Consider the following 22,575-nt stretch of genomic DNA (forward strand, 5'->3'; position numbering starts at 1 on the left):
AAAAATATTGCCAAACTTATTGTCATAAGGCTTTTCCCCTGTTTTCTTCTAGGAGTTTTACAGTTTTAGATCTTAAATATTTAGGTCTTTAATCCATTTTGAGTTAAGTTTTGCATATGTTGTAAGGTAAATGTCCAACTTCATCCTTTGCATATGGATATCCAGTTTTCCCAGCACAATTTGTTGAAGAGATGGTCCTTTCCACATTGAGTGTTCTTAGCACCCTTGTTGAAGATCATTTGACCATAGATGCAAGAGTTTGCTTCTGGTTTCTCTTTCTATTCCATTGGTCTATGTGTCCTTCTTTATGCTGCTACTATGATATTATGCTGGTACTATTTCTTAAGGTAACTTTAACAAATAAGATAAATATATATTTGTAATTATCTGTACAATACTGTTTCATTGAATAATTTATGAATAATTTTTCTCAATGTTTTATTTTCTGATTTTTAGTGACCAGTCCTATGTGATCAGTTTTGTGGTTCCTAATCAGAAAAGGTTGACACTTTTGGCACAACAGAAAGGGGTTGAAGGATCTTGGGTTGATATATGCAACAATCCTGCCATGGAAGCTGAAATACTGAAAGAAATTCGAGAAGCTGCAAATGCCAGTAAGTAAGAAATTGCTAGTCTCTTGTAGTCCCTAAAAGTCATCTAATGATGTCTTTTGCATTAGGCTCTTCAAAATGTTTGTTTTAATAATAAAACACAGAATTTAAAAAAGCTACCTTTTAAATATATATAATGGATTTCTCTGGTGGAAGGATCCTTAAATGTCTTATAGTAGAATAACTTATCTATATAGTTCTTTTTTTTTTTTTTTTTTTTTGAGACAGAGTCTCACTTTGTTGCCCAGGCTAGAGTGAGTGCCGTGGCGTCAGCTTAGCTCACAGCAACCTCAGACTCCTCGGCTTAAGCGATCCTACTGCCTCAGCCTCCCGAGTAGCTGGGACTACAGGCATGCGCCACTATGCCCGGCTAATTTTTTCTATATAGATTTTTAGTTGTCCATATAATGTCTTTCTATTTTTAGTAGAGACGGGGTCTCGCTCAGGCTGGTCTCGAACTCCTGACCTTGAGCAATCCACCCGCCTCGGCCTCCCAGAGTGCTAGGATTACAGGCGTGAGCCACCGCGCCCGGCCTCTATATAGTTCTTTATTGCATGTTACAACATTCCTCCCAAGTGGTCGTCTAGCCTGTGTTTGAAACAGTCCACCTTTGGATAGATCTGTTATGTAGGTCTACCTTGTATCTGCAAAGTAGAAACTGATAACTCTTTAGTAAATAATGTTATAACCATGACTATGCTTTGTGTATATAATTTGGCTCTGTAAATGAACTGTCTCAGATGGTGCATTAATAATCAATTGGAGAACATCTGATTATGTACTGTGTGCCAGGAATTGTGACAGGCACTAGGAATACCGAAGGTAGTAAGATACATTTCTTGCTCTCAAATAGTTCATCATCCAGCGAGAGGGATATAATCTTAACAGCAATAGAGAGATGAACAGGGAATCATGGTACCACAAACAAGGGTACATAACCCTACCTGAGAGGTCATGGAAGGCTTCCTGGTAGAGATGTCACTTAATCTCGTTCTTAAGGGTTGATTAACTAGGGAGGGCATTCTAGGCCAAGGAGCAACGTGAGTAAAGGCACAGAGATGTGACAAAGATGGTGTGTGCAGGGAGCTACAAGGAATTTGGTATTACTGGTAAAGAGCAAAGTCTAAGATGAGGCTGTAGAGGTAAGCAGAGAGCAAGCCATATAGTGCTTTGTATGCCTTGTTCAGAAATTTTACTCAATCCTGTAGGCAATTGGGAGGTTTTACCAGGTTAGTGATGTGGTCAGGTTTGCATTTTATTTTTTTTATTTTTTTATTATTTTTTTCTTTTTTATGGGAGGGGGCCCAGGGCCCATGCCTGCCACCCATGGACAGGTTTGCACTTTAGGTAGATGTAATCACTGTTAGAGGCTGTGCTGAAGATGCATTTGAGGGGGACTGCTCTGAGGCAGGAGGCCAGTTTAGGAGGGCTGTCATAGATGCCTAGATAGGGGCTGGGAATAAGAAGGGCCTGAACCAGGGAATCAGGAAACATTTAGCAAGCAAAAGTGGTAATCTTTGGTAATTAATTGGATAATGTAGGCAAGGGAAAAGAGGCATCCAGGATGGCCCTCAGATTTGTAGCTCAAATGACAAGGTGGATATTACTACTGATTGAGCTAGAAAATACAGGAGGAAGAGCTGACATATATAAGAAGATGATGAGGTCGGTTTGGGATATATGTAGCTTGAAATGCCTGTTGGATAGCCAAAGTTCAAATGTCTAGCAGGCAGTTGCCACGGGATGAGGAACCTGCAGTCTTGGGGCCACATATGGCCTTCTGGATCCTTGAGTGCGGCCTTTTGACTGAATCCAAATTTTACAGAACAAATCCTTTTAATAAATGATGGGAGAGGCCTGGACTGTACTATAGATAGACTTAGAGATAATTGATACTGTGAAGGTTGATGGGCTGACCTTGGGAGAGAATTTAAAGTGAGAACAGGAGACTGAGGACTGGTCCCCGGATACCACCAGCATGTAAGGAATGGATAGGGGAAGAGGCGTGCATGGCAACTGTGATTGGCAAGGTCCTAGGAGAGCAGAGCCGGTGCAGGGCACTGCTGAGTGTTCCAGGGAAGGGAGTAGTCCTCAGTTTCAAATTAGCAGAAAGATATGACAGAGTTTACTGGAACACTGCTTGGGCAATTAAAGAGATTAAAAATTAACTCCCAAGCCAAATACTACGCCAGTTTTATAACCTTTTAAAGTTTTAATTGTCAGTTTTTATCAGTGTAATAAGCATACATTGTTTTAAAAATATCAGATAGTATTATGAGACTCGCGTCAAATAGCAGCCCATATTGTCCCTCTCATCATCCCCAAGTCTCATCCTCCTTCAACTTTAGCTGTTTTTTAAAAAAAAAATTTGGCATTTCTATTTTTTTAAAGAAAATGGCTGTATTGCTTTCTTGACTTTTTCATTTGAGATGTTATCTGTGGACTTATAGCCATAGAAGATGATTTAGCTTTCTTATATACATTCCTCTGAACAAACACTTCCTTTTCCAATATATAGCAGTACAGTTTTACATTGTAGACCTATGTTTACATTATGACCGTGAAAATATTCACAGCTGAACTAGATAGTGTTTTATATTTCCTTTCTTGGACAACCTTCTGTTTTTTTTTCTAAATTTTAAAATTGCATCTCTTTATTAGTTTTCTGTGGACCTATTCTTAATTCTTCCCCAAACTGTGATAAAGTTGTAAAAATCGTCTCAAATACAGGAACATATAGTATATTTATATATTTTTTTTTCTTGGTGACGTCCTTCTTAATGTCATTCATCCTCATGCTGAAGTTGAGACTGTTTGCTCCCCAGGGCTTCCCTTTACTATCCTGGGGATTTCCTTTGTCTCTCCTGTGTTGGATCTTGTTTCCTGGATCTCATGTCTCTCTTTGTCCTGGTTTACTCCCTGGTTTGGGTAGAGCACATCCTCTAGCAGCTTCCTGAGAAAAGTGCATAGGAGGTAAATTTTTGAGACTGTGCTTGTATGCCTGAATATGTCTTTTTTCTATCCTCACCCTTAAGACATAGCCTGGCATATTTTAGCATTCTAGATTGTACATCATTTTTTCTTAACGCTTTGCAGTCTTGGCTCCATCGTCTTCTGCAGTGTTGCTGGCTGAGAAGTCCAATGCTATCCTGATTCCTGTTCCTTTTTTGTATGAACTATTTTATCTCTGCAAGCTTTCAGAGTTATGATGTTAATTTCTGGTGTTCTGATAGATCATGATGATATGTCCTGGTGTGGGTCTTTGATCATTTGTCATTGTGCATACTTGGCATGGACCTTTTCAATCTGGGGATTTCTGGCCTTCAGTTCTGGGAAATATTCATTTATCTTCTTTTGTTTGTTTGCTTTTTTTCTCCATACTTCCCTCCCCGCCAAGTTCTGTGTTTGGTGTGTTTTCCTGAGACTTTTTTTTTTTTTTTTTTAAATGAGACAGAGTCTCGCTCTGTTGCCCGGGCTAGAGTGCCGTGGCGTCAAGCTCATAGCAACCTCAAACTCCTGGGCTCAAGCAATCCTTCTGCCTCAGCCTCCCGAGGAGCTGGGACTACAGGCATGCGCTGCCATGCCCGGCTAATTTTATATATATATATATATATATATATATATATATATATATATATATATTTTAGCTGTCCAGATCATTTCTTTCTATTTTTAGTAGAGACGGGGGTCTCGCTCTTGCTCAGGCTGGTCTCAAACTCCTGACCTTGAGCGATCCTCCCGCCTCGGCCTCCCAGAGTGCTAGGACTTTTTTTTTTTTTTTTGACAGAGTGTTACTCTGTCACCCTGGGTAGAGTGCAGTGGCATCATCATAGTTCGCTGCTACTTCAAACTCCTGATCCTCCTGCCTCAGTCTCCGGAATAGCTGGGACTACAGCCATGACGCCCGGCTAATTTTTCTATTTTTAGTAGAGATGGGGTCTCGCTCTTGCTCAGGCTGGTCTCAAAGTCCTGACCTCGAGTGATCCACCCGCCTTGGCCTCCCAGAGTGCTAGGATTACAGGTGTGAGCCACCGCACCTGGCCACCATTTTCATTTTAAAAATTATTTTAAATTATTTAAATTTCCAGGGGAAACAGAGAAAAACTGTGTACTCTTCATGTTTAATTAGAAGCTGTTAACCCAATTTTAGCCCATTGTTTTTCTCTTAAAGATGGAAATATCATTTTTCTGATTATAGGTTATCTATACTCATAAAATATTGGACAATATAGAATATTATAAAGAAGGAAGTAAAAATCACTTTGTAATAGTTAGCTTTGGGTGGCAAGATTACATTTTGGTATATATACTTAACCTATCAACATCATTGATATTTTTCTGGATCGATAGATACAGAACTACATTATCATTTTTAATAGCTAAATAGTATTTCAGTACGTGTATATCCATTTAAGTCCCTGTTATTGGATTTCTAGGTGAGTTCTATTTTTCCCCCCTCATCATAAACAAATGTGACACATATCTTGCATACTTATTTTCTTCTTTTCTTTTCCTTTTTTTTCTACTCAATTATTTTCTTTTCTTTGGAGACAGTGTCTCGCTCTGTTGCCTGAGCTAGAGTGCAGTGGCATCATTGTAGCTCACTGCAACCTCAAATTCCTGGGCTCAAGTGATCCTCCTGCCTCAGCCCCCCGAGTAGCTGGGACTACTGGCATGTGCCACGACACCCAGCTAATTTTTCTATTTTTCAGTAGAGATGGGGTCTTGCTCTTGCTCTGGCTGGTCTCCAACTCCTGAGCTCAAGTGATCCTCCTGCCTTAGCCTCTCAGGGTGCTAGGATTACAGGCGTGAGCCACTGCACCTGGCTTATTTGTTTTTATTTGTTTTTAAACTTTTTTTAAAAAGCCAATCAAATTTAGCAGTGGGGGGGGTACTTTTTAAATTAACTACTTAGGTTTCATTTTTGTTGAAAGATATAGTTTATAGTAACACCTTTTCAACTTCAACTTGATAACAAATTTTTCTTCAAGAAGAATTTTCTGAATTCTGGACACTTCATAGTTTTAAATAAGAATTGCCTATTAACATAATCAGATTGAAAACTTATTTTATAACTGTAAAGACAGTGTGATTTATTATTCTTGAGATGATTTTGTAGGTCACAGCATTATTATAACACATGTTTATATATTAATGACATCAGTCTGCCAGAACTTTTTTTGACACAAACTCTGATTTTTCTTTAAATGTAATATTTAAAAAAAGTATTTCATTAGCTGGATGTGGCAGCACATGCCTGTAGTCCCAGCTACTCAGGAGGCTGAGGCAGGAGGATTGCATGAGCCCAGGAGTTTGAGGTTGCTGTGTGCTATGATGATGCCTCTGCACTCTAGACTGGGCAACAGAGTGAGACCCTGTCTCAAACCAAAAAAAAAAAGTATTTCAACCATCATAGGTGCACTGCAGTTATTCTTAGTCATCCTCTGAATGTACTAATGGTGTAGAATGTGACTTGAATAATTTGTCATTGCATATTTAACTGTATAAAAGCCACAATGGAGAAAGTCAAGCTGGATCACTGTTGGGTAGAAGGTGGAGTAAAATTCCAAGACCTACTAGGCCCCTGTAACTTTTCTATGGTTGGAGTGAGGCATGTAATTCATGATTTGGATAATGAATGCTAGTCATGAGCAAAATGTATAAATCGTAAACTTTTCTGTGCCACAAAAGATTTATTTTGTCAATATTTTGCTTCACATTATAATTTCAGAGACTTACACAAAAAAAGTGTAAAATAGTCGTGATTGTCTTCAGTGAATCTGTCAGAAATTATACTTCTTTCATAGCAGGCCTCTTCGTGTTTTAAATATAAGTGTGAGGTGTAAGTAGTATCATAAGAATGCAAAATAATCGTTTTTTGGTGATTTGAGCAACTACCAATGGCTGTAAAAAAAAAAAAAAATCCGCATTTGCTGCCACCTGCAGGTCACACTTCATAATATTCTAGTTAATTCAGATTAAAATGCTGCATGTAAAGTCATTTTTGTTTTTCCTTTCTGTAATTTTTCTCACTTGCTGGCAATTACTTTGTTTATAGGAAATCATTATTGTCCATTGCCTGCTATAGCTTGTGCTATTAGATAATGTTTAGGAGTTTCCTAAGATGAAACCTCTAAAGCAGCCTTGTTTTTTATGAGGAGTGGGAGCTTAAAATCAGGAATCTAACTAATAAAGATTAAATATAGGAGGTTTTCTAACTATGCTCTAATTTGCTTGTGTGCAACTGAAATGTGCTGCTTCCCTTGTGTCAATTTTGTTAGTGTTTCTGGAATAGGACCTATGTATGTCAGAAAAGTAAAATGAAATAAAAGATTTTGGAACCAAATCTATATTTGAGAATTTAACTGTTTCCTTGAGATCCAAATGAGACCTTGGGAGCAGATAGGCTTATTTCAGGAACCTCTGTGTAACTGAGTTGTACTATGTTAACAGAGTAGACATGGTTAATTCAAGCAAGTTTTATATTATTTTACTACCTGCTCAAAGCGTTATTTTTTGGAAGTTGGCTTTAAGTTTTATTTGAAAGATTATTTTTCATAATCAGCTTAATATTTTTTTCCCTCATTTTAATGAGAAACTCACTAATTCAACCAAGCTTTCATAAACCTTAGACTAGTACTAAAACAAGAGCTTCCATGAGTTTGAATTCTTTGGGCCTACCACTGAAACCAAATTGTTGCTAACATCATCTAGGCTCTTTAGTAGTCGTTTTTGTGTTTTTTTTTTTTTTTTTTTTAACATGCAAATGTTCACTTCTTGGCAATTGCACTTTTAAATAATTGAATAAAAATAAAGCTCATCTGTAGATTAACATTACTTGTTAATGGGCCTTCAGAATTTTGAGGGTGACCTTGTATTCATAATAAATAATTTGATGGCATATAATCAACGGAGTTTAAAAGTATTGAATACTATATTGATTACCTCCATGTTCTTATTTTCTTACTTTTCTTCCAACATAGTATTGAGTTGTCTAACTCAAATACAGTATGTGCTTCATCAATTCTTACACCATTTAAAGGTGTGAAATTCACAATCCCCTTTTTGATCTGTATTTTAATATATAATAAAGCTTATGCAGAACATTTATCTAGAGGCTTTGTTTTTTACAGAATGAATTAATAAACTTGTGTGTATTTATTGAGGGCTCTCAACATAGCCTCATGGGTGGCTTTGAACAAAACAAAGACCCTGCTTTCATGGAGCTTACATTCTAGTGGGTGAGACAAGTGTACACTATGTTGGGTGGCAATGCGTACTTTGAATAAAGCATAGTGCAAGAAGACACAGAGAGAAGGGAGTTCTCTTTTGTTATGAGTGGTCATGGAAGTCGTCTCTGAGGAGATGGCATTTGAGCAGACACCTGGGTGAAGTAAGGAAGTGAGCCCTGCGACTATAATGTGGAAGACCATCCCAGACAGAGGGAACAACAAATATATAGTCTCTGAAGAGGAAGGGGTGTGCGTGTATGTGTGTATAATATATATGTATATATATATCTTAGAATGAAAACCACATACACTAAAACCATCCAACTAAAACAACTTATGTGTATTGTGAGAAATATATAATGAAATTGTAAGGTAGAGGTATCATTAATAAACTAACATGCCATTAAATAAGTTTGCCTCACCCTACATCATCTAGGTAAATCCTGCAAAATCCACATTTTATTAATTGCTTCTCTTTCCCCTTCTTCCCCTCTCTCCTCCTCTCTTTCCCCCCTCTCTCCCTCTATCCCATCCCTCCCCCTCTTATTTCAGTGAAATTGGAGCGATTTGAAATACCAATCAAGGTTCGCCTGAGCCCAGAGCCGTGGACCCCTGAAACTGGTTTGGTAACTGATGCTTTCAAACTGAAAAGGAAGGAGCTGAAGAACCATTACCTCAAAGACATTGAACGAATGTATGGGGGCAAATAAAATGTTGCTCTCATTTATGCACAGGAGGTAGCCTGGTGGTTTTTTAGCTCTAAGATTTTAAGCCTTTGTTGAACTCTCTGTTAGAATGTAAGGTGTATCATTCTAAAGACATGGTTAAAAGAAAAACAAAACTGATTAAAATAGTTGTCCAGTCTACTTTAACTTAGTTTTGCATAGTCCTAGTGAAGCTGAAATTGAAAAGTTATTTCCCTTTAGCAGTGTCATTTATCATAGAGCAGAAATTCTTTTTAAAAATTAGCCTAAGATATACTTGTTTTGTTAAGAAAAATATTTAATGTTGAACAAAATAAATTGGAGTAGAATGTAGTTTGAGGAAATTTGCAGCTTCCAATGTCTATTGTCTTCCTAGTTCAGAAGAAGCCTAAATATTAAGCACGAAAGAAAATATGTATTAACACTACTCAAAGTAGAAGTGCTGCAGGGCTTTAAAATTCTCTTCCAACCATTTATCTTGAAGGGAAAATTCAATTGTAACATAATATACTGAATCAAATAGTACCTTAGAAGGTATTAGTTGAAGATTATAATTGTTGCATAGGTTAGACACAGAATATTGTAATATTGTGAATAATTACAGTGCCTAAAGTGAGAATAAACCAACATATACACACCAAAAACAAATCTAGTAATATATTTGAAGGGAAATTGAACTGCTTTTTTGAAACTTTGAGATCTAAAGTCAGTAACTATAATTATTTGATTTAAGAGGGAAGTACGTTTTTAAAAATGCTAAAAATTGCCGTTCTGTGTTTTTTGAAAAAAATGAAAGACTAAGAGTAAAATGATAGAAAGGTAATCAAAATGTAATAGGAAGCATTTTCTCTGTTAGAAAAAGTGATAGCATTGTAAGTGTTTGGAATTAGGACCCTTGCACAGCACTGAACCTGGGAAAGAGATTTAGACTCGGAATTTATCTTCAGTGTCAGATGGATTTTTAAAATGTACTCATATGAAACTACATTTGTAATTTAAGGTCTGTTTACTGTTGCTGATTTGATCCTTGATCAGTTGGCATTTCAGAAAGCCTTTCATTTTGCTTTAATTTTAGCAAAGCGGGTTATAATGAATGACTTCCCCAATATCTTCTTCCAACCTACAGGTAATTAATTGACTTGGATGAATTTTGGGAAGTTAATTGACTTGGATGAATTTTGGGAAGTTAAAGGGAAGAAAACACTGTTACAACCTTTTTCCTGTCTGTGAAGAGTTTAGAAACTGGAAATGTTAGATTTGGGAGAAGGGAAGATTTACTTGATAAGGGACTGTTGCTTGTTCAGTAACTTTGAGTGTGGGTTTCTCTTTGAATCTTTAATTAAAATCTAGGGTTATATATCCCTGATAGATATTCACACTTGAACCACAGTTACTGTAAAAGCAGAAATTCTTAATACTGTTATTCTTTGCACTTTTTCTTAATCATTTTTTATATATATATACATATATATATGTTGCTTACATTGCTTTGTACAGATGTGGGCCACCATTGAAGCAAAATAAATTCTTTTTGCTCTAAAATATTTATAAAGAAAATACTTAAATGTTATGTATATGGTGGTAATAAGGAAAAAATCATCTGGTATTATAAACAAGAATGAAGGTTTTTGTAAAGATTTTCAGTGTTCTGCAAAGTAAAATTCTAGGCAAGTTTTCATTGAAGTTATGTGTATGTGAGTATTCTCATTCTTCCCAACTTGCCTTTGGAGAATGAAAAACTGTTATTATCAAGTAGAGTACTACTCTGCTTCTATTCCTGCCCTACTGTTTATCCTTTATGGATGATTTTTTTTAGACTTTTCCAACATGTGATTCCCTCCCCCATATGAAATGGTGATTTTAAATGTGTGAGTGCATGCATACTATCTTATCTCAGATATTTGCACCCCGACCTGCTCCCATCTCCCCAAAGCTAGAACACTGCCAACTAATCTGTTGAATAGGTCCTTTAGAAACACATAATTAACACTTAAGGTTGGGTGCTGCTAATTCTTTGTGAAAATCCAAATACTGTTAAGGGATCCGGGAGATGCCACTACCCCCTGTTTTTTCATCTAAAAATATACATGGTTATGTAAACAAATCTTTCCATATTCATAGTGACTTTTCAAGTATTTGAGCCTAAAGATTTTAATCTCACATTTTATACCTGTTTAAATTGTTCACAGATGTTACTACATGTCAGCCATCAAATGAAGTTATACTTAAAAAATTTACTATGGTATGTACATTTCTAAGTCAGGCACTTGTGACTTTTGCTTTAATTACATGAAAGTATCTTGTCTCTTTGATATTTATATTCATTCTTTTTTTCTCTAGAATGGAGGTATAATTGTATGGCTTTTCAGAACTGAAATACAGATGATGATTCAAAAAGTCAGAAGTTAAGGAAAGTAATTTCTTTGGTCATAGAGATTGATTAGTAATTGTTGCCTATATTTTCCTGATAACATATGACAAATATTTCTAAGGTAACAAGATGAGAACAGGTTAAAAATTGTGTGGGTTTTGGATTTGGAGAGAAATATTTTAATTTTCAAATACAATTACAAATTATAATGTATTCATATTTGTACTTTCTGTTAAAATGCATGATTGCAGGGTTGTCATTTAGATTTTGTGTTTATTCTTAATGAAAGGCTTTGTTCTTGTTTTTAAGTTTGCACTTGAATCTTGAGAAATAAATTCACCTGTGTTATCAAGCCAATTTGTACTTAATTATGCGTCGAGGTAAAAGCTGTAAGTTTGAAGATTATTAACCAAACTTTTTTTAAAAAATAGCTTTATGAGCATGTATAACCAAACTTTTAAAAACATACTTTTAAAGTACTCACCTCTAGGTTTACGGAGATGCACTAAGCAGTTAACCCAGCTTGTATAAGTCCCATCCATTACCTCAGAGTATTGGAACCCAAAACTCTTACTTTGATACAGTTAACAGAGTACGACCCCTTTGTAACACTCATATTGTGGGCCAAAACATACTCATGTTGTGTGCATTATTAGTAGGTGCTAATAAGTGATAACTATGACTTTTAGGCTAATATTTAGGGAGAAATTAATTCATCTGAGATACACAAGGGTGTGTATAAAGTGGTATTAAGAGCCCTGGAACTAGACTGCCTCAGTCTATTTCCTGACTTTTCTACTCACTAGTTGTGTGACTTCGGGCTAATTAATTAACATCTCAGGGCTGCATTTCTCCATCTGGAAAAACGGGGTTGAGTGATGATAGGATCTGCTTCATAGGGTAGTTGTGAAGGTTAAAATGAGTTAATTCATGTAAAGTGTTTAGAACAATAGCTTGTGTTAGACATTATGTTAGCTATTACCATAATCATTGTATCTAGACAGTATTCATCAGTTAGGTTTAAAGTATAGACTAGCACCCTCGGGGCCCTAAAGGACTGTCTGCCCCTGAAGATTTTGGGGAAAAAGTTTTGGATTTAGAGGTCAGGAGACTTGGGCTCATTGGATCACTAGCTTTGTAATCATGGGCAAATTTCGTAACACCCTCTAAGCCTTAGTTTCTTCTTCCTGTTTAAAAAAAAAAAAAAAAAGACTGGACTCCAAAAAAGATGTCCTTTGCAAAAAGGGAAAGACAAATGACAAGACATAGGGAATGTGATAGTCCCTAAGGTTCATCATGTCTACCTTTAGTATTGTGATATTGCTGTCTCAAGTTGTGTTGTGTTGTGTTGTTTTGTTTTGTTTTGTTTTGAGAGAGGGTCTCACTTTGTCATCCAGGCTGGAATGCATTGGCATGATTGTAGCTCACAACAGCCTCAAACTCCTAGGCTCAAGCAATCCTCTTGCCTCATCCTCCGAAAGTGCTGGGATTACAGGCATGAGACACTGTGCCCAGCCTCAAGCAGTCTTTTTTTAATGACACTGTAGGTTCCAAGTTTCCCATAGGGATATGAGGCTGTGGATGATGCCGTCACAAGAAGTGAGGATTCTACTAGGTATAAGGAGTGTGTCACTCTAATGTTTTTTTTTTTTTAATTTTAAATCAGGGTTGTACACACATAATTTAAAGCAGTGCTTCCAAACTGTGTATTTCTTTACTGTGATCCACAACGCTGTGCATATACAATATTTTATGAAAACATTTTTATGAAAAAACAATACTAATAAGATGCACACTGGTTTTCTGTTTCATTTTTTTTTAATGCTGGCTGTGACTAATTTGATGACCCTGTAAAATAATGCCATCCAGCAGAACTTTCTGTGAAGTTGAAAATGTTCTATATCTGTGTTATCCACTGCAGTAGCTGCCAGCTGTATGTGGCTATTGAACATTTGAAATGTTAGTGTGACTGAGGAACTGAATTTGTTTATCTTATTTCCACATTGGACAGTATAGAGATTGCAAGCCACAATTTGAAAAGTACCAGTCCAAAGTCAGCTATTCTGCAAAGTCTATGACAAATGGCTATCTCTTGCCCTCATCCTCCTCATTTCCTCTGCCTCAGAGGCAACCACTTTCAACTCTTAGTTGATTGTTTTGGTGTTTGCTGTTTGTATCTATTAGTAACATGCTTGTGTTGCTGCTTCTTGATTTTGTCATTCTTTATTGACCTCTCACTATACACAGGCACACTTCTTATGCTCCCAATATAAATGGATAGTTAGATCAGTAAGTTTTTACATCATAATAACTATGCTATCCAGAGCTGAAACATGTAGTAGGAAAACTATGATTAATTTTCCTCTCCTGTACTTTTGATCGCCTGGAGCTAATAATAGTCTTGTTGTCATTTGCTTGGTTTTCTCTGTACTTCCCAGTAATTCAGCCCCAGGCTCTCCATCAATTGCCTAAATCTCTCAAGACTTCCAGATAACAAGAATGTTAATTTCATCTGGAAGCAATCTCTCCTAGAACCAGATAATTTGCTCTCCTTTCCCTGGTGCAGGGCAATTATCCTGGGATCTATCTTTATCTTTATCATGTGTTGGATCTCCTGTTCCCTGTATCCTGTGTCTTTTTCTTACTTGGATTATTATCTCTTTTTGATGGAACAAATCCTATAGCAGCTTACTGAGAAGGGATAGATGGGAGGTAAATTTGAGACCTTAATTGATAATTTGGTTGGGTATAGAATTGAAAATTTTCTCTCCAGGTTGAGAACATTATTTCATTGTCATTAAGCTTCCTATCTTATCTCTCCAGCAAAAATCTTCCATTCTATCACTTTTTTTTTAGCTCTTTAGACCAATTTATTTTATATCCATTTAAAATACCCAACAAAGGACAATGCAGTTTACATCTTGGACAGGTATTCATAACTGGAAGCATTTGCTATCCATCGCGCCCACTGAATAAAAACTTGGCTGCTGAAATTTCTTAAAACTTAACTAAAGCAAAAGGCTGAATGATACAAAAGGAAGAGTATCTTGGTGTAATCTGTCAATTTTTTTGGAAAAAAAACTCCTATTTCTCCAGATCAGTAAATAAACAAGAGCTACATGCAGCAGTGTGAGTATTAAGAGGTTTCTCAAGTCTTCTCAGTTGAGTCCAAGATAGGGATGGGATGGGATAGGATGGGGAGAAAATTGATAGAAAAACATTGCTATAGACACCATAACAAACAATAAATTTAGATAATTTAAAATTGACAAAGGCAAGAGGCAGCATTTCAGCAGCAAGATATTCAATAAAAAGTATAATATATTGTAGAGGTTAATACAAGAAAGTTGGGGTAAGACGAGGGCAGAAAAATGGGTCAGCAGAATGACAAAGGAAATATGGCATCGTCATTCTGGGAGGAATAACATGTTCTGAATCTGGAACTACCCAGAATAATTTTGATTCTCTTGTATTTACACCTTTGAAGACTGTGATTATGAAGCAATATTTCCACCACAACAGCAGTAATTAGGAGCAGACTACACTGTTACTAGCTTCTCATGAAACATAATTTTATAGACTTCGTGCACTAGTTGATGTGCTCTGTGGATGAACGTCAAGTTGTTTACATGAACAAACTCATTTGTGACCTTCAGTCCAGTATGTTCTCCAGTATGTCAAGCTCATCTCTTCCAGTGGCTCTTCACCACAGCTGCACTTAGGAATCATATGGGAAGGTTAATAACACGAACAAAGAACCAAAGAACCATTCCCATGTCTAATCCTCTCTCACTGGCCAATAGTAGCCTTCCTGCTAGATCTTTAAATTTTTTATTAGCACCTCTCTTTAGGATTAAATCACAACATAATTCACAGAAGAGAGGATGGTCTTCACTGGTTACCAAGGAAGGAGGCTCCTGGTTAACTGCTTCTCTGACCCTTCCCTTTTTGTATAGGATCCATTTTTCTTTCACTTTGTCAGGTTAGTTGGCTATTTCCTTTGACACTAAAAAGAATGAGAGATTTTGAGAGGACGAAATATAGAACCAGGATGTTTCTTGGAAGATACTCCTAAGGGTATCAAGAATCAGAAATGGGCTCTAGTAGGGGACACTTGGGAGTGTGAAATACCAACTTTTCCCAATTCATATTTTTGCCTTGGGGTTCTAAGAAATAAAAAAGCATCAAGAGATTCCTACAGACTAAAAAAAAAAAAAGGAAATGAAGAAAGAGTGTGTTGAAATGCTCTTACCCATATGTCTCTCAAGAATGACTTTTGCAGCAGAAATCTGTAAATGATTCTTCTTCTTCCTTTTTTTTTTTTTTTTTTTTTTGGAGACAGAGTCTCACTCTGTCGCCCAGGCCTAGAGTGCTGTGGCGTCAGCCTAACTCAGCAACCTCAAACTCCTGGGCCCAGGTGATCCTACTGCCTCAATCTCCCGAGTAGCTGGGACTACAGGCATGTGCCACCATGTCTGGCTAATTTTTTCTATATATATTTTTAGTTGTCCAGCTAATTTCTTTCTGTTTTTTTAGTAGAGACGGGGTCTCGCTCAGGCTGGTCTCGAACTCCTGAGCTTAAATGATCCACCCGCCTCGGCCTCCCAGAGTGCTAGGATTACAGGCGTGAGCCACCGCGCCCGGCCTAAATGATTCTTTTGGTGTCAGGTATTTATTTTTGTGCCAAGCTCTTTGCTAGCCCATGGAGTTATAAGAAGCTCAGAATCAGGTATACATATACATACATATGTATTACAGACTTGTCCACATACATTTTCTTCTTTATGGCCAACAGCTCTTCTTTTAAATGCCTTTCTCACCTTAGCTGTATTGCTATCTTTGACATTCCTTACGATCGGGCATTCCAAGCTCTACAGTCAGTTTGGTATGGTGACTAGCATGCATCCACATAGGAAAGTAGTAATATGACTCCCCAAGAGTGAGTGAAGGACAGGGTCAGAGAGAGAAATCGGGAAGCTTTCTTGCCTAGACAGTGGCTGTTTGAGGGAGCAATACAGAGAGATGAGCTGAAATCAGCCAAGTGTATCCCCAGACTTCCTCTAGGTGGCATCATTTCTCACCCGATCTGTATTTTATTAGCATCGGTATTCACGATGGTGACAGAATTAACCTTTCTCAGGGATCCAAATGAAGGAAAGTATATGGAGTCTTATGTTTTGTTTCAGCAGGAGTCTTGTTTTCTCTGCAAGAGGTTCCCTGGGCTCTCTTTGCTTGTGAACTCTTCCCTTTTGCTTATAAACAATAGCTCTCGACCCCATCTCCTGACATGGTGGGCTATCTTGGTTGGCCTATGGTTTTGCTCAGAGACGGAAAACTCCAAAACCGGCCTGGAGCTGCAGGGATTCAGCATCCTGTCTCCAGGAGTAAGGTTGTACAAATATGTTAGCTTGAGCTGTTGACTTCATTCTCTCTCTCTCAAAACTTTAGGACTTTCTTAAAAGTTTTAAGTGTCCATCAATACATGAGTGGATTAATAAAATACGGTATGTGTATACCATGGAGTACTACTCAGCCACAAAAAACAATGGTGATATAGCACTTCTTGTATTATCCTGGAGAGAGTTGGAGCCCATTCTACTAAGTGAAGTATCCCAAAAATGGAAAAACAAGCACCACATGTACTCACCATCAAATTGGTATTAACTGATCTACACTTAAGTGCACATATAGGAATAACATTTATCGGGTGTCAGGCAGGTGGGAGGGGGAAAGAGGAGATGGGTATATACACACCTAATGAGTGCGATGTGCACCCCCTGGGGGATGGACACGCTTGAAGTTCTGACTCGGGTGGGGCAAGGGCAATATACGTAACCTAAACATTTGTACCCCTGTAATATGCTGAAATAAAAAAGGGGGGAAAAAGAATTAAAAAAAAAAAAACAGATCGAGCACTGGACTTTGCTTAGATAGCAAAGCCAGTTCTGTTTTAAAGTCCTGTGAAGTTCCAATGCTGTTAGATTTCCTTTGTCTTAAAACATGACACTTAAGAAGTGCGTTTGGCCCCTCTCTTTTTAGTATTGCTAGATGCTATGAGGAGTCAAAAGAAGGTCTTGTGCTATCAGCACATGATATCAGACCACGAGGGTGAATGGAATGCAAAGCTCAACTGTGAGCTGAAGACTCTACATATGCAGAAATTTGGAAATGACAGCACACCTTTTAGGGTTCAGTTGCCCAAGAAGGCTTCCTGGAAGGGCCTCCAGGCTGAGGCTACCGCTGAAGAGGCAAAGGTCACTCTCACTAAATTCTAGTTAATAACAAGGAGTGTGCATTCATCTGCAGCAGTGTCCCTTCTGGGCCCCAACAGCCTTTGGGGACTAAGTGGGGTGAGAGCAACAGGAATCTCATGGGCCATAGCTTGAGGTTCTAGACCAGAGATCTCCAAGAGATTCCACACATGCCTGAGATATTGATGCTTTCTCTCTTTGGGGTGGCCAGGGCTCCCTAGAAGGTTGCTTTTTTTATCCATTTATCCCAGGTTCAATATATGTTATCTATGTGTGCTATGTGGTGAAAACTGTTGGAAAGCACTATTCTACATGTATCCCTCTTCTTGGAGAGCATTGATAACACATGGTCGCAATGATTTTTTTTCCTCTCTGTAGTCCCAGCTAGGCTGTAGGCTCTGTAAAAGTAGACACTGTGACCGTCTTATTCACTGTTACACTTCTAGTGCTTGCCACTGTGCCTGGCACATAGTATATGCTCAGAAAATATTTCATGAATGAATAAATAATGAAGGAATGAATGAGGAATTTAGGTAAAATTTGGAAAACCTGGAAGGGTTAAGGGTTTGTGGGGGAGATGAGTAATACGAATAGAGTCAGATATGGTAATGGCGTGTGCCAAGCACAACTTGGAGACCAGTTGAAGGACCCAGAACTGTTCATGTTTGGAGGCAGTGAGAAATTATCAGGCCCCATCATGCCTATTTAAAATAATGTTGGATGAATAAAGAGCCACTAAAGCATTACTGCCCAAGAACAAAGTCAAAATTAAAACAAACAAATGGTGGTTGACACAACTGGTCTTGATTTTTCTCTTAGTATCTAATTTCAAGTCAAGCTCTGTCTACCCACCATGGGAACAATTTCTCACATTGGCCTGATTCCAAAAATTCCTAAATGTTCCCATATCATCTTCCAGCTCAGAAGTCCTCACTGCAACCTCTGGCATCCCAGAGGCAAAAGGCCACTGTGCCATCATCCCTCATGATGTAAGGGTGAGGGGAGGGAAACCCTGTTGGGTTTTTTGCCCTAAAGTTACAGGCATTACTTTCCACATGGAGAAAGGATCCGAGTGGCTATTTCCTACTCAAAAATTCATCTCAGGTGTCACATCCTCAGTGAAGTCTGCCCTGAGCTCTCTGAGGTTGAATGAAATGCCTCTCTGGTTCTCACAGCACCATATGTTTATAGTTAATAATGAATAACAACCACAGCCAACATTATTGAGCATTTCATATGGTGCAGGCACTATGCTAAGTACTTTACAAGTATTATCTTATTCAACCCTTGTCTCAAAATCCTATGACAAGCACTGTGATTATTATATCCAATTTACAGATCAGGAGACTGCAGCACAGAGATGAGTGACTTTGCTCAAGACAACGTAGCTGGTAGGTGGCCAAGCTAGCTACCTGCAAAAGGCAGGTTTGTCTGAGGCTGGAGCTGCTGTTCTTAATCGTTTGGGTCTGTTTACCTCTAACAGCATCTTTACCACCCCTTGTTGTGTTGAGCCTAAGAATACTGAGTTATAGAAATGCTCCCTGTATTTCTGGAGACAAGATTTGATTTCAGAAGTCAAATAAGGCTTTGCCTTAAGGAAAAATAAATGTGTTAGTTCAAAAGCTGCCTCGTCTCAGGAGGGCATCTTGCTGGTCAGTAGAAGCTGTACTTCAAAGAGACAGCTGTAAACTGGGCCTTTGGTTCTCACCTGTTTTGAAAGACAAGGTGGGCCTCCCTTAGAACCAAAGGTTGCCGGAGCTGACAGGTGGACCCCCAGAGATGAGAGCTAATCAGATTGATATGCTAATGCCCAAGCCGGGCCCAGATGGAACCATGCGGTTAAAGTAATTAACACAAAGCACAGCCCAGGTTGACTTCTGTGATCATCTCTGTCTCCAAGAACACAATCACCGGAGCCAAGATGTCTCTGTTTGTTGCTAAAGTAATAGCCTTATCATAAAACTTAGAAGTTTGCCCCAAGACGATTTTATAACCCATTGTTCCCCTAGTTAGAATTAGTTAAAGGATCTGTAGTAGCCTTTTAGGAGACTTTGACCCTAAAGCAAACTGCCTGTTAGTATGCAAATCCCGTTGCCCTTGGCAACGGGGAGCCTGTATGTACCCTATATAATACCTGTGTGGAGTTTCAGTATGGGAGATATTTTATGCGGGTAAAATATTTCCATCCGGATACCCTCCTTTATCTATTTTCATAAACTTTTACTTTATAAACTATATCTTTGGCTCTGTGTATTATTATGGCCATTATTTTATCTTTTATTTCTGTTTCCTACTATATTTTTCATCCTTTGCAATGACCCCTGCCTGAGAGACCTGATCGGAAGAAAAAGCTTCTTTGCAGGGAGCATAGCTAACTCCCTGCAAACTGGTGTAGTCAACTTAGAGACCATGATCGGAACAAAGAGAAAAGGACCTCTTTGCGGGGAGCGTAGCTAACTCCCCGAATTGTTGTAATGATCTGGGACTGGGTAGTGTCTGCCTTTCTCCTACCCCCTAGAATGTTAGCTCCAGCACAGAAAGAACCAAGTCACCAAGGCTCATCTGGATCCTCAGTGCCTAATGCATGGCCTGGCACAGTAGAAAACGGGAATCGAGCAGGTGGGAAGGGAGAGGAGGGGATGGATAAATTCACACCTAACGGGTACGGTGCACACTATCCGGGTGATGGGCACATTTATATCTTTGACTCAAACTGTACAAAAGCAATTCATGTAACCAAAACCGTTGTACCCCTGTAATATCTAAAATAATAATAACAATAATGATAATAAAAAGAAATGGGCAATGAACATTTGTATTGAAAAACATTTTGAATGAAGAGAAACAAAACCCCAGGCGTCCACCAGATGGTGCTGTGGGAGTCCAAGAGAAAAGTGCCCTAGGGGACTCTTCCTTTCCCACAGAATACGCCAAGTAGCCACTTTTTTTCCCCCTTTCCAGAGAAGACTGAGTGGGTGGGAGAAACATTTTCAAAATAATATTTAGGCAGGAATTGACACGAGTTTGACAATTTTATTTATGACCTTATGTCTTGGCCGAAAAGGCAAGGTTGACCTTACTCTACCCTTTTAGATTCATGTACTTCTTTCAAAGATCTCAAAGTGGTTTTCAGACCCTTGTAGCCATTAAAAAGCTAGAAATAAAATTTGAATTGCCCAGAGCATTGAAGGATGCCTTGCAGTGGAATGGAAAGGTTTCCCGACTGGGAAGCAGACAGGAGACTCAGATTCTGATGGTTCTGCCATTAACTAATGAGAAACTTCAAGCAAGTAAGTCCCTTCTCCTCTCTTGACCTCAGTATCCTTACCTTGAAAATAAGGGAGTTAGACAAGGCTTCCAGCTCAGAAACTTTATTTCCTGCTATCCTTAATACAAAGGACATTAGACAGCAGCATTGTAGTGAGGCAGTAAAAAAGATCGCTGACTCTGGTTCAAGTCTCAGCCTTGCCACCTATGAGCTATGTGACTTTGGGCAAGTTACTTAACTTCTCTGAGCCTCAGTTTCCTCATCTGTGTAATGGGAATGCTATGGTACCTATGTCACATAGCTGTTGTTCAGGATTAAGTAAGATAATGCACGTAAAATTCTTAACACTGGTTGGCACACAAACTTTCAGTAAAAGCGATTATCAAATAGACCTGACTCTCACATTTTAGCAACTTTCTAGAATTTGGCTGTACATATAGTAGTCATCAAAATAAAAGGAGGTTTTAAATAATAAACCACAAATAGTCAGGCTTAGCCCTTTGATAAGTATAAGGACAAATGCATTTCATGGGACAAGGCTAAGTGTGCGATTGAAGCAGAGAACTGCACAAGTAACCACTAACAACTTTAATCCCCATACATTGTTAGTGGGAGTGTAAAAAAATACAGACCACTGTGGGAAAAGGTCTGGCAGTTTCTTATAAAACTAAACTACATCTTTCCTATGACCCAGTATTGCTACACTTAGGTATTTACCCAAGAAAAAGGAAAACATATGTTCACAAAAGGATTTGTATGAGAAGATTTGTGGTTTTGTTTTCAATAGCCAGAACCTGGAAACAGCTCAAGTGCCCATCAGTAGAATAGATAAACAAATTGGTATAGTCACACAACAGAGTACTACCCAGCAATAAAAAGGAACAAATTACTGATACTTGTAACAACATGGATGGTCCTCAAAAACAGGCTAAGTAAAAGATGTCTTACTCAAAAGTGTTCATACTATATGATTCCATTTATATGAAGTTCCCTAACAGGCAAAACTAATCAATGATGGGAAAAAAATCAAAACAGTGGTTGCATCAGGGGGTGAAGGAAAGGGATTACCTAGGAAAGGACGAGAAGAAATGTTCTTGAGTGGTGGTAATAGTCTATATGTCAGTAGGAATTATATTTGTCAAAACTCAGAAAACATACAATTAATGTTTATGTATTTCATTGTATGTATATTTTACCTCAAAAGGAGAAAAGAACAATAAGTGGGCCGGGCGCGGTGGCTCACGCCTGTAATCCTAGCACTCTGGGAGGCCGAGGCGGGAGGATCACTTGAGCTCAGGAGTTCGAGACCAGCCTGAGCAAGAGTGAGACCCCGTCTCTACTAAAACAGAAAGAAATTAGCTGGACAACTAAAAATTTATAGAAAAAATTAGCCGGGCATGGTGGCACATGCCTGTAGTCCCAGATACTCGGGAGGCTGAGGCAGAAGGATTGCTTGAGCCCAGGAGTTTGAGGTTGCTGTGAGCTAGGCTGACGCCATGAGTGACAGAGTGAGACTCTGTCTCAAAAAACAAACAAACAAAAGAACAATAAGTGAATATCGAACTCTAGTTAATGATAGGTATGGGGAAAGCACTTAGGAGTGAAGTATATACTGATGTGTACAACTTCAAAAAAGACAATAGACACATAGATGGATGGAGGGATGGACAGGTGAGGGATGGATAAAGCCAATATAGGAAAATATTAGTGATACAATCTAGGTGGTAACAAGATATCCACTGTAAAATTCTTTCAACTTTGCTGTATGTTTGAAATTTTACATAATATTTTTTTGGGGGGAATATGTAACTGCACAATTCCACCTTCTCCACAGAGTGAATCTTTTTCAGACACGGAAAGCTTCATTGGAGGAAGGAAGGCAGACCTCAGACCTAGATAGCTATTTCCTGAGCACCTACTATGTGCAAGGCAAGGTGAGGGATACAAAGAGGAAGAATACGGCATCTGCCCACAAATGAACTAACTGTAGGGGCCATCAGATGAACATGTACATCACTATGATCTTATGCTATACGAGTGCTAAGGAGAATGAGAATTCACTGAGTTGAGAAAGTGTCTGGCATTGAAGACATTTTGGGTAGTTATTGCTGCAAGTATGGTTGGAAGGCATCTTCAA

At 38.3% G+C, this 22,575-nt stretch overlaps 1 protein-coding gene across 3 annotated transcripts in view; it reads left to right on the top strand.

The window, feature by feature from the left end:
* Window positions 1-10,630, top strand: part of ACSL4 (acyl-CoA synthetase long chain family member 4) — a 78,413-nt gene extending 67,783 nt beyond the window's left edge. For all 3 annotated transcript variants that reach the window (XM_069463970.1, XM_069463971.1, XM_069463969.1), the window contains 2 exons: window positions 457-614; window positions 8,397-10,630. In XM_069463970.1, the coding sequence (XP_069320071.1) occupies window positions 457-614; window positions 8,397-8,554 (316 nt within the window). In that variant the 3' untranslated portion in view covers window positions 8,555-10,630. The remainder of the gene's footprint in view (window positions 1-456; window positions 615-8,396) is intronic.
* The last annotated feature ends 11,945 nt before the right edge of the window (window positions 10,631-22,575 follow it).

Source organism: Eulemur rufifrons, chromosome 30 (assembly GCF_041146395.1).
Source record: "Eulemur rufifrons isolate Redbay chromosome 30, OSU_ERuf_1, whole genome shotgun sequence".
Classification (NCBI taxonomy): domain Eukaryota; kingdom Metazoa; phylum Chordata; class Mammalia; order Primates; family Lemuridae; genus Eulemur; species Eulemur rufifrons.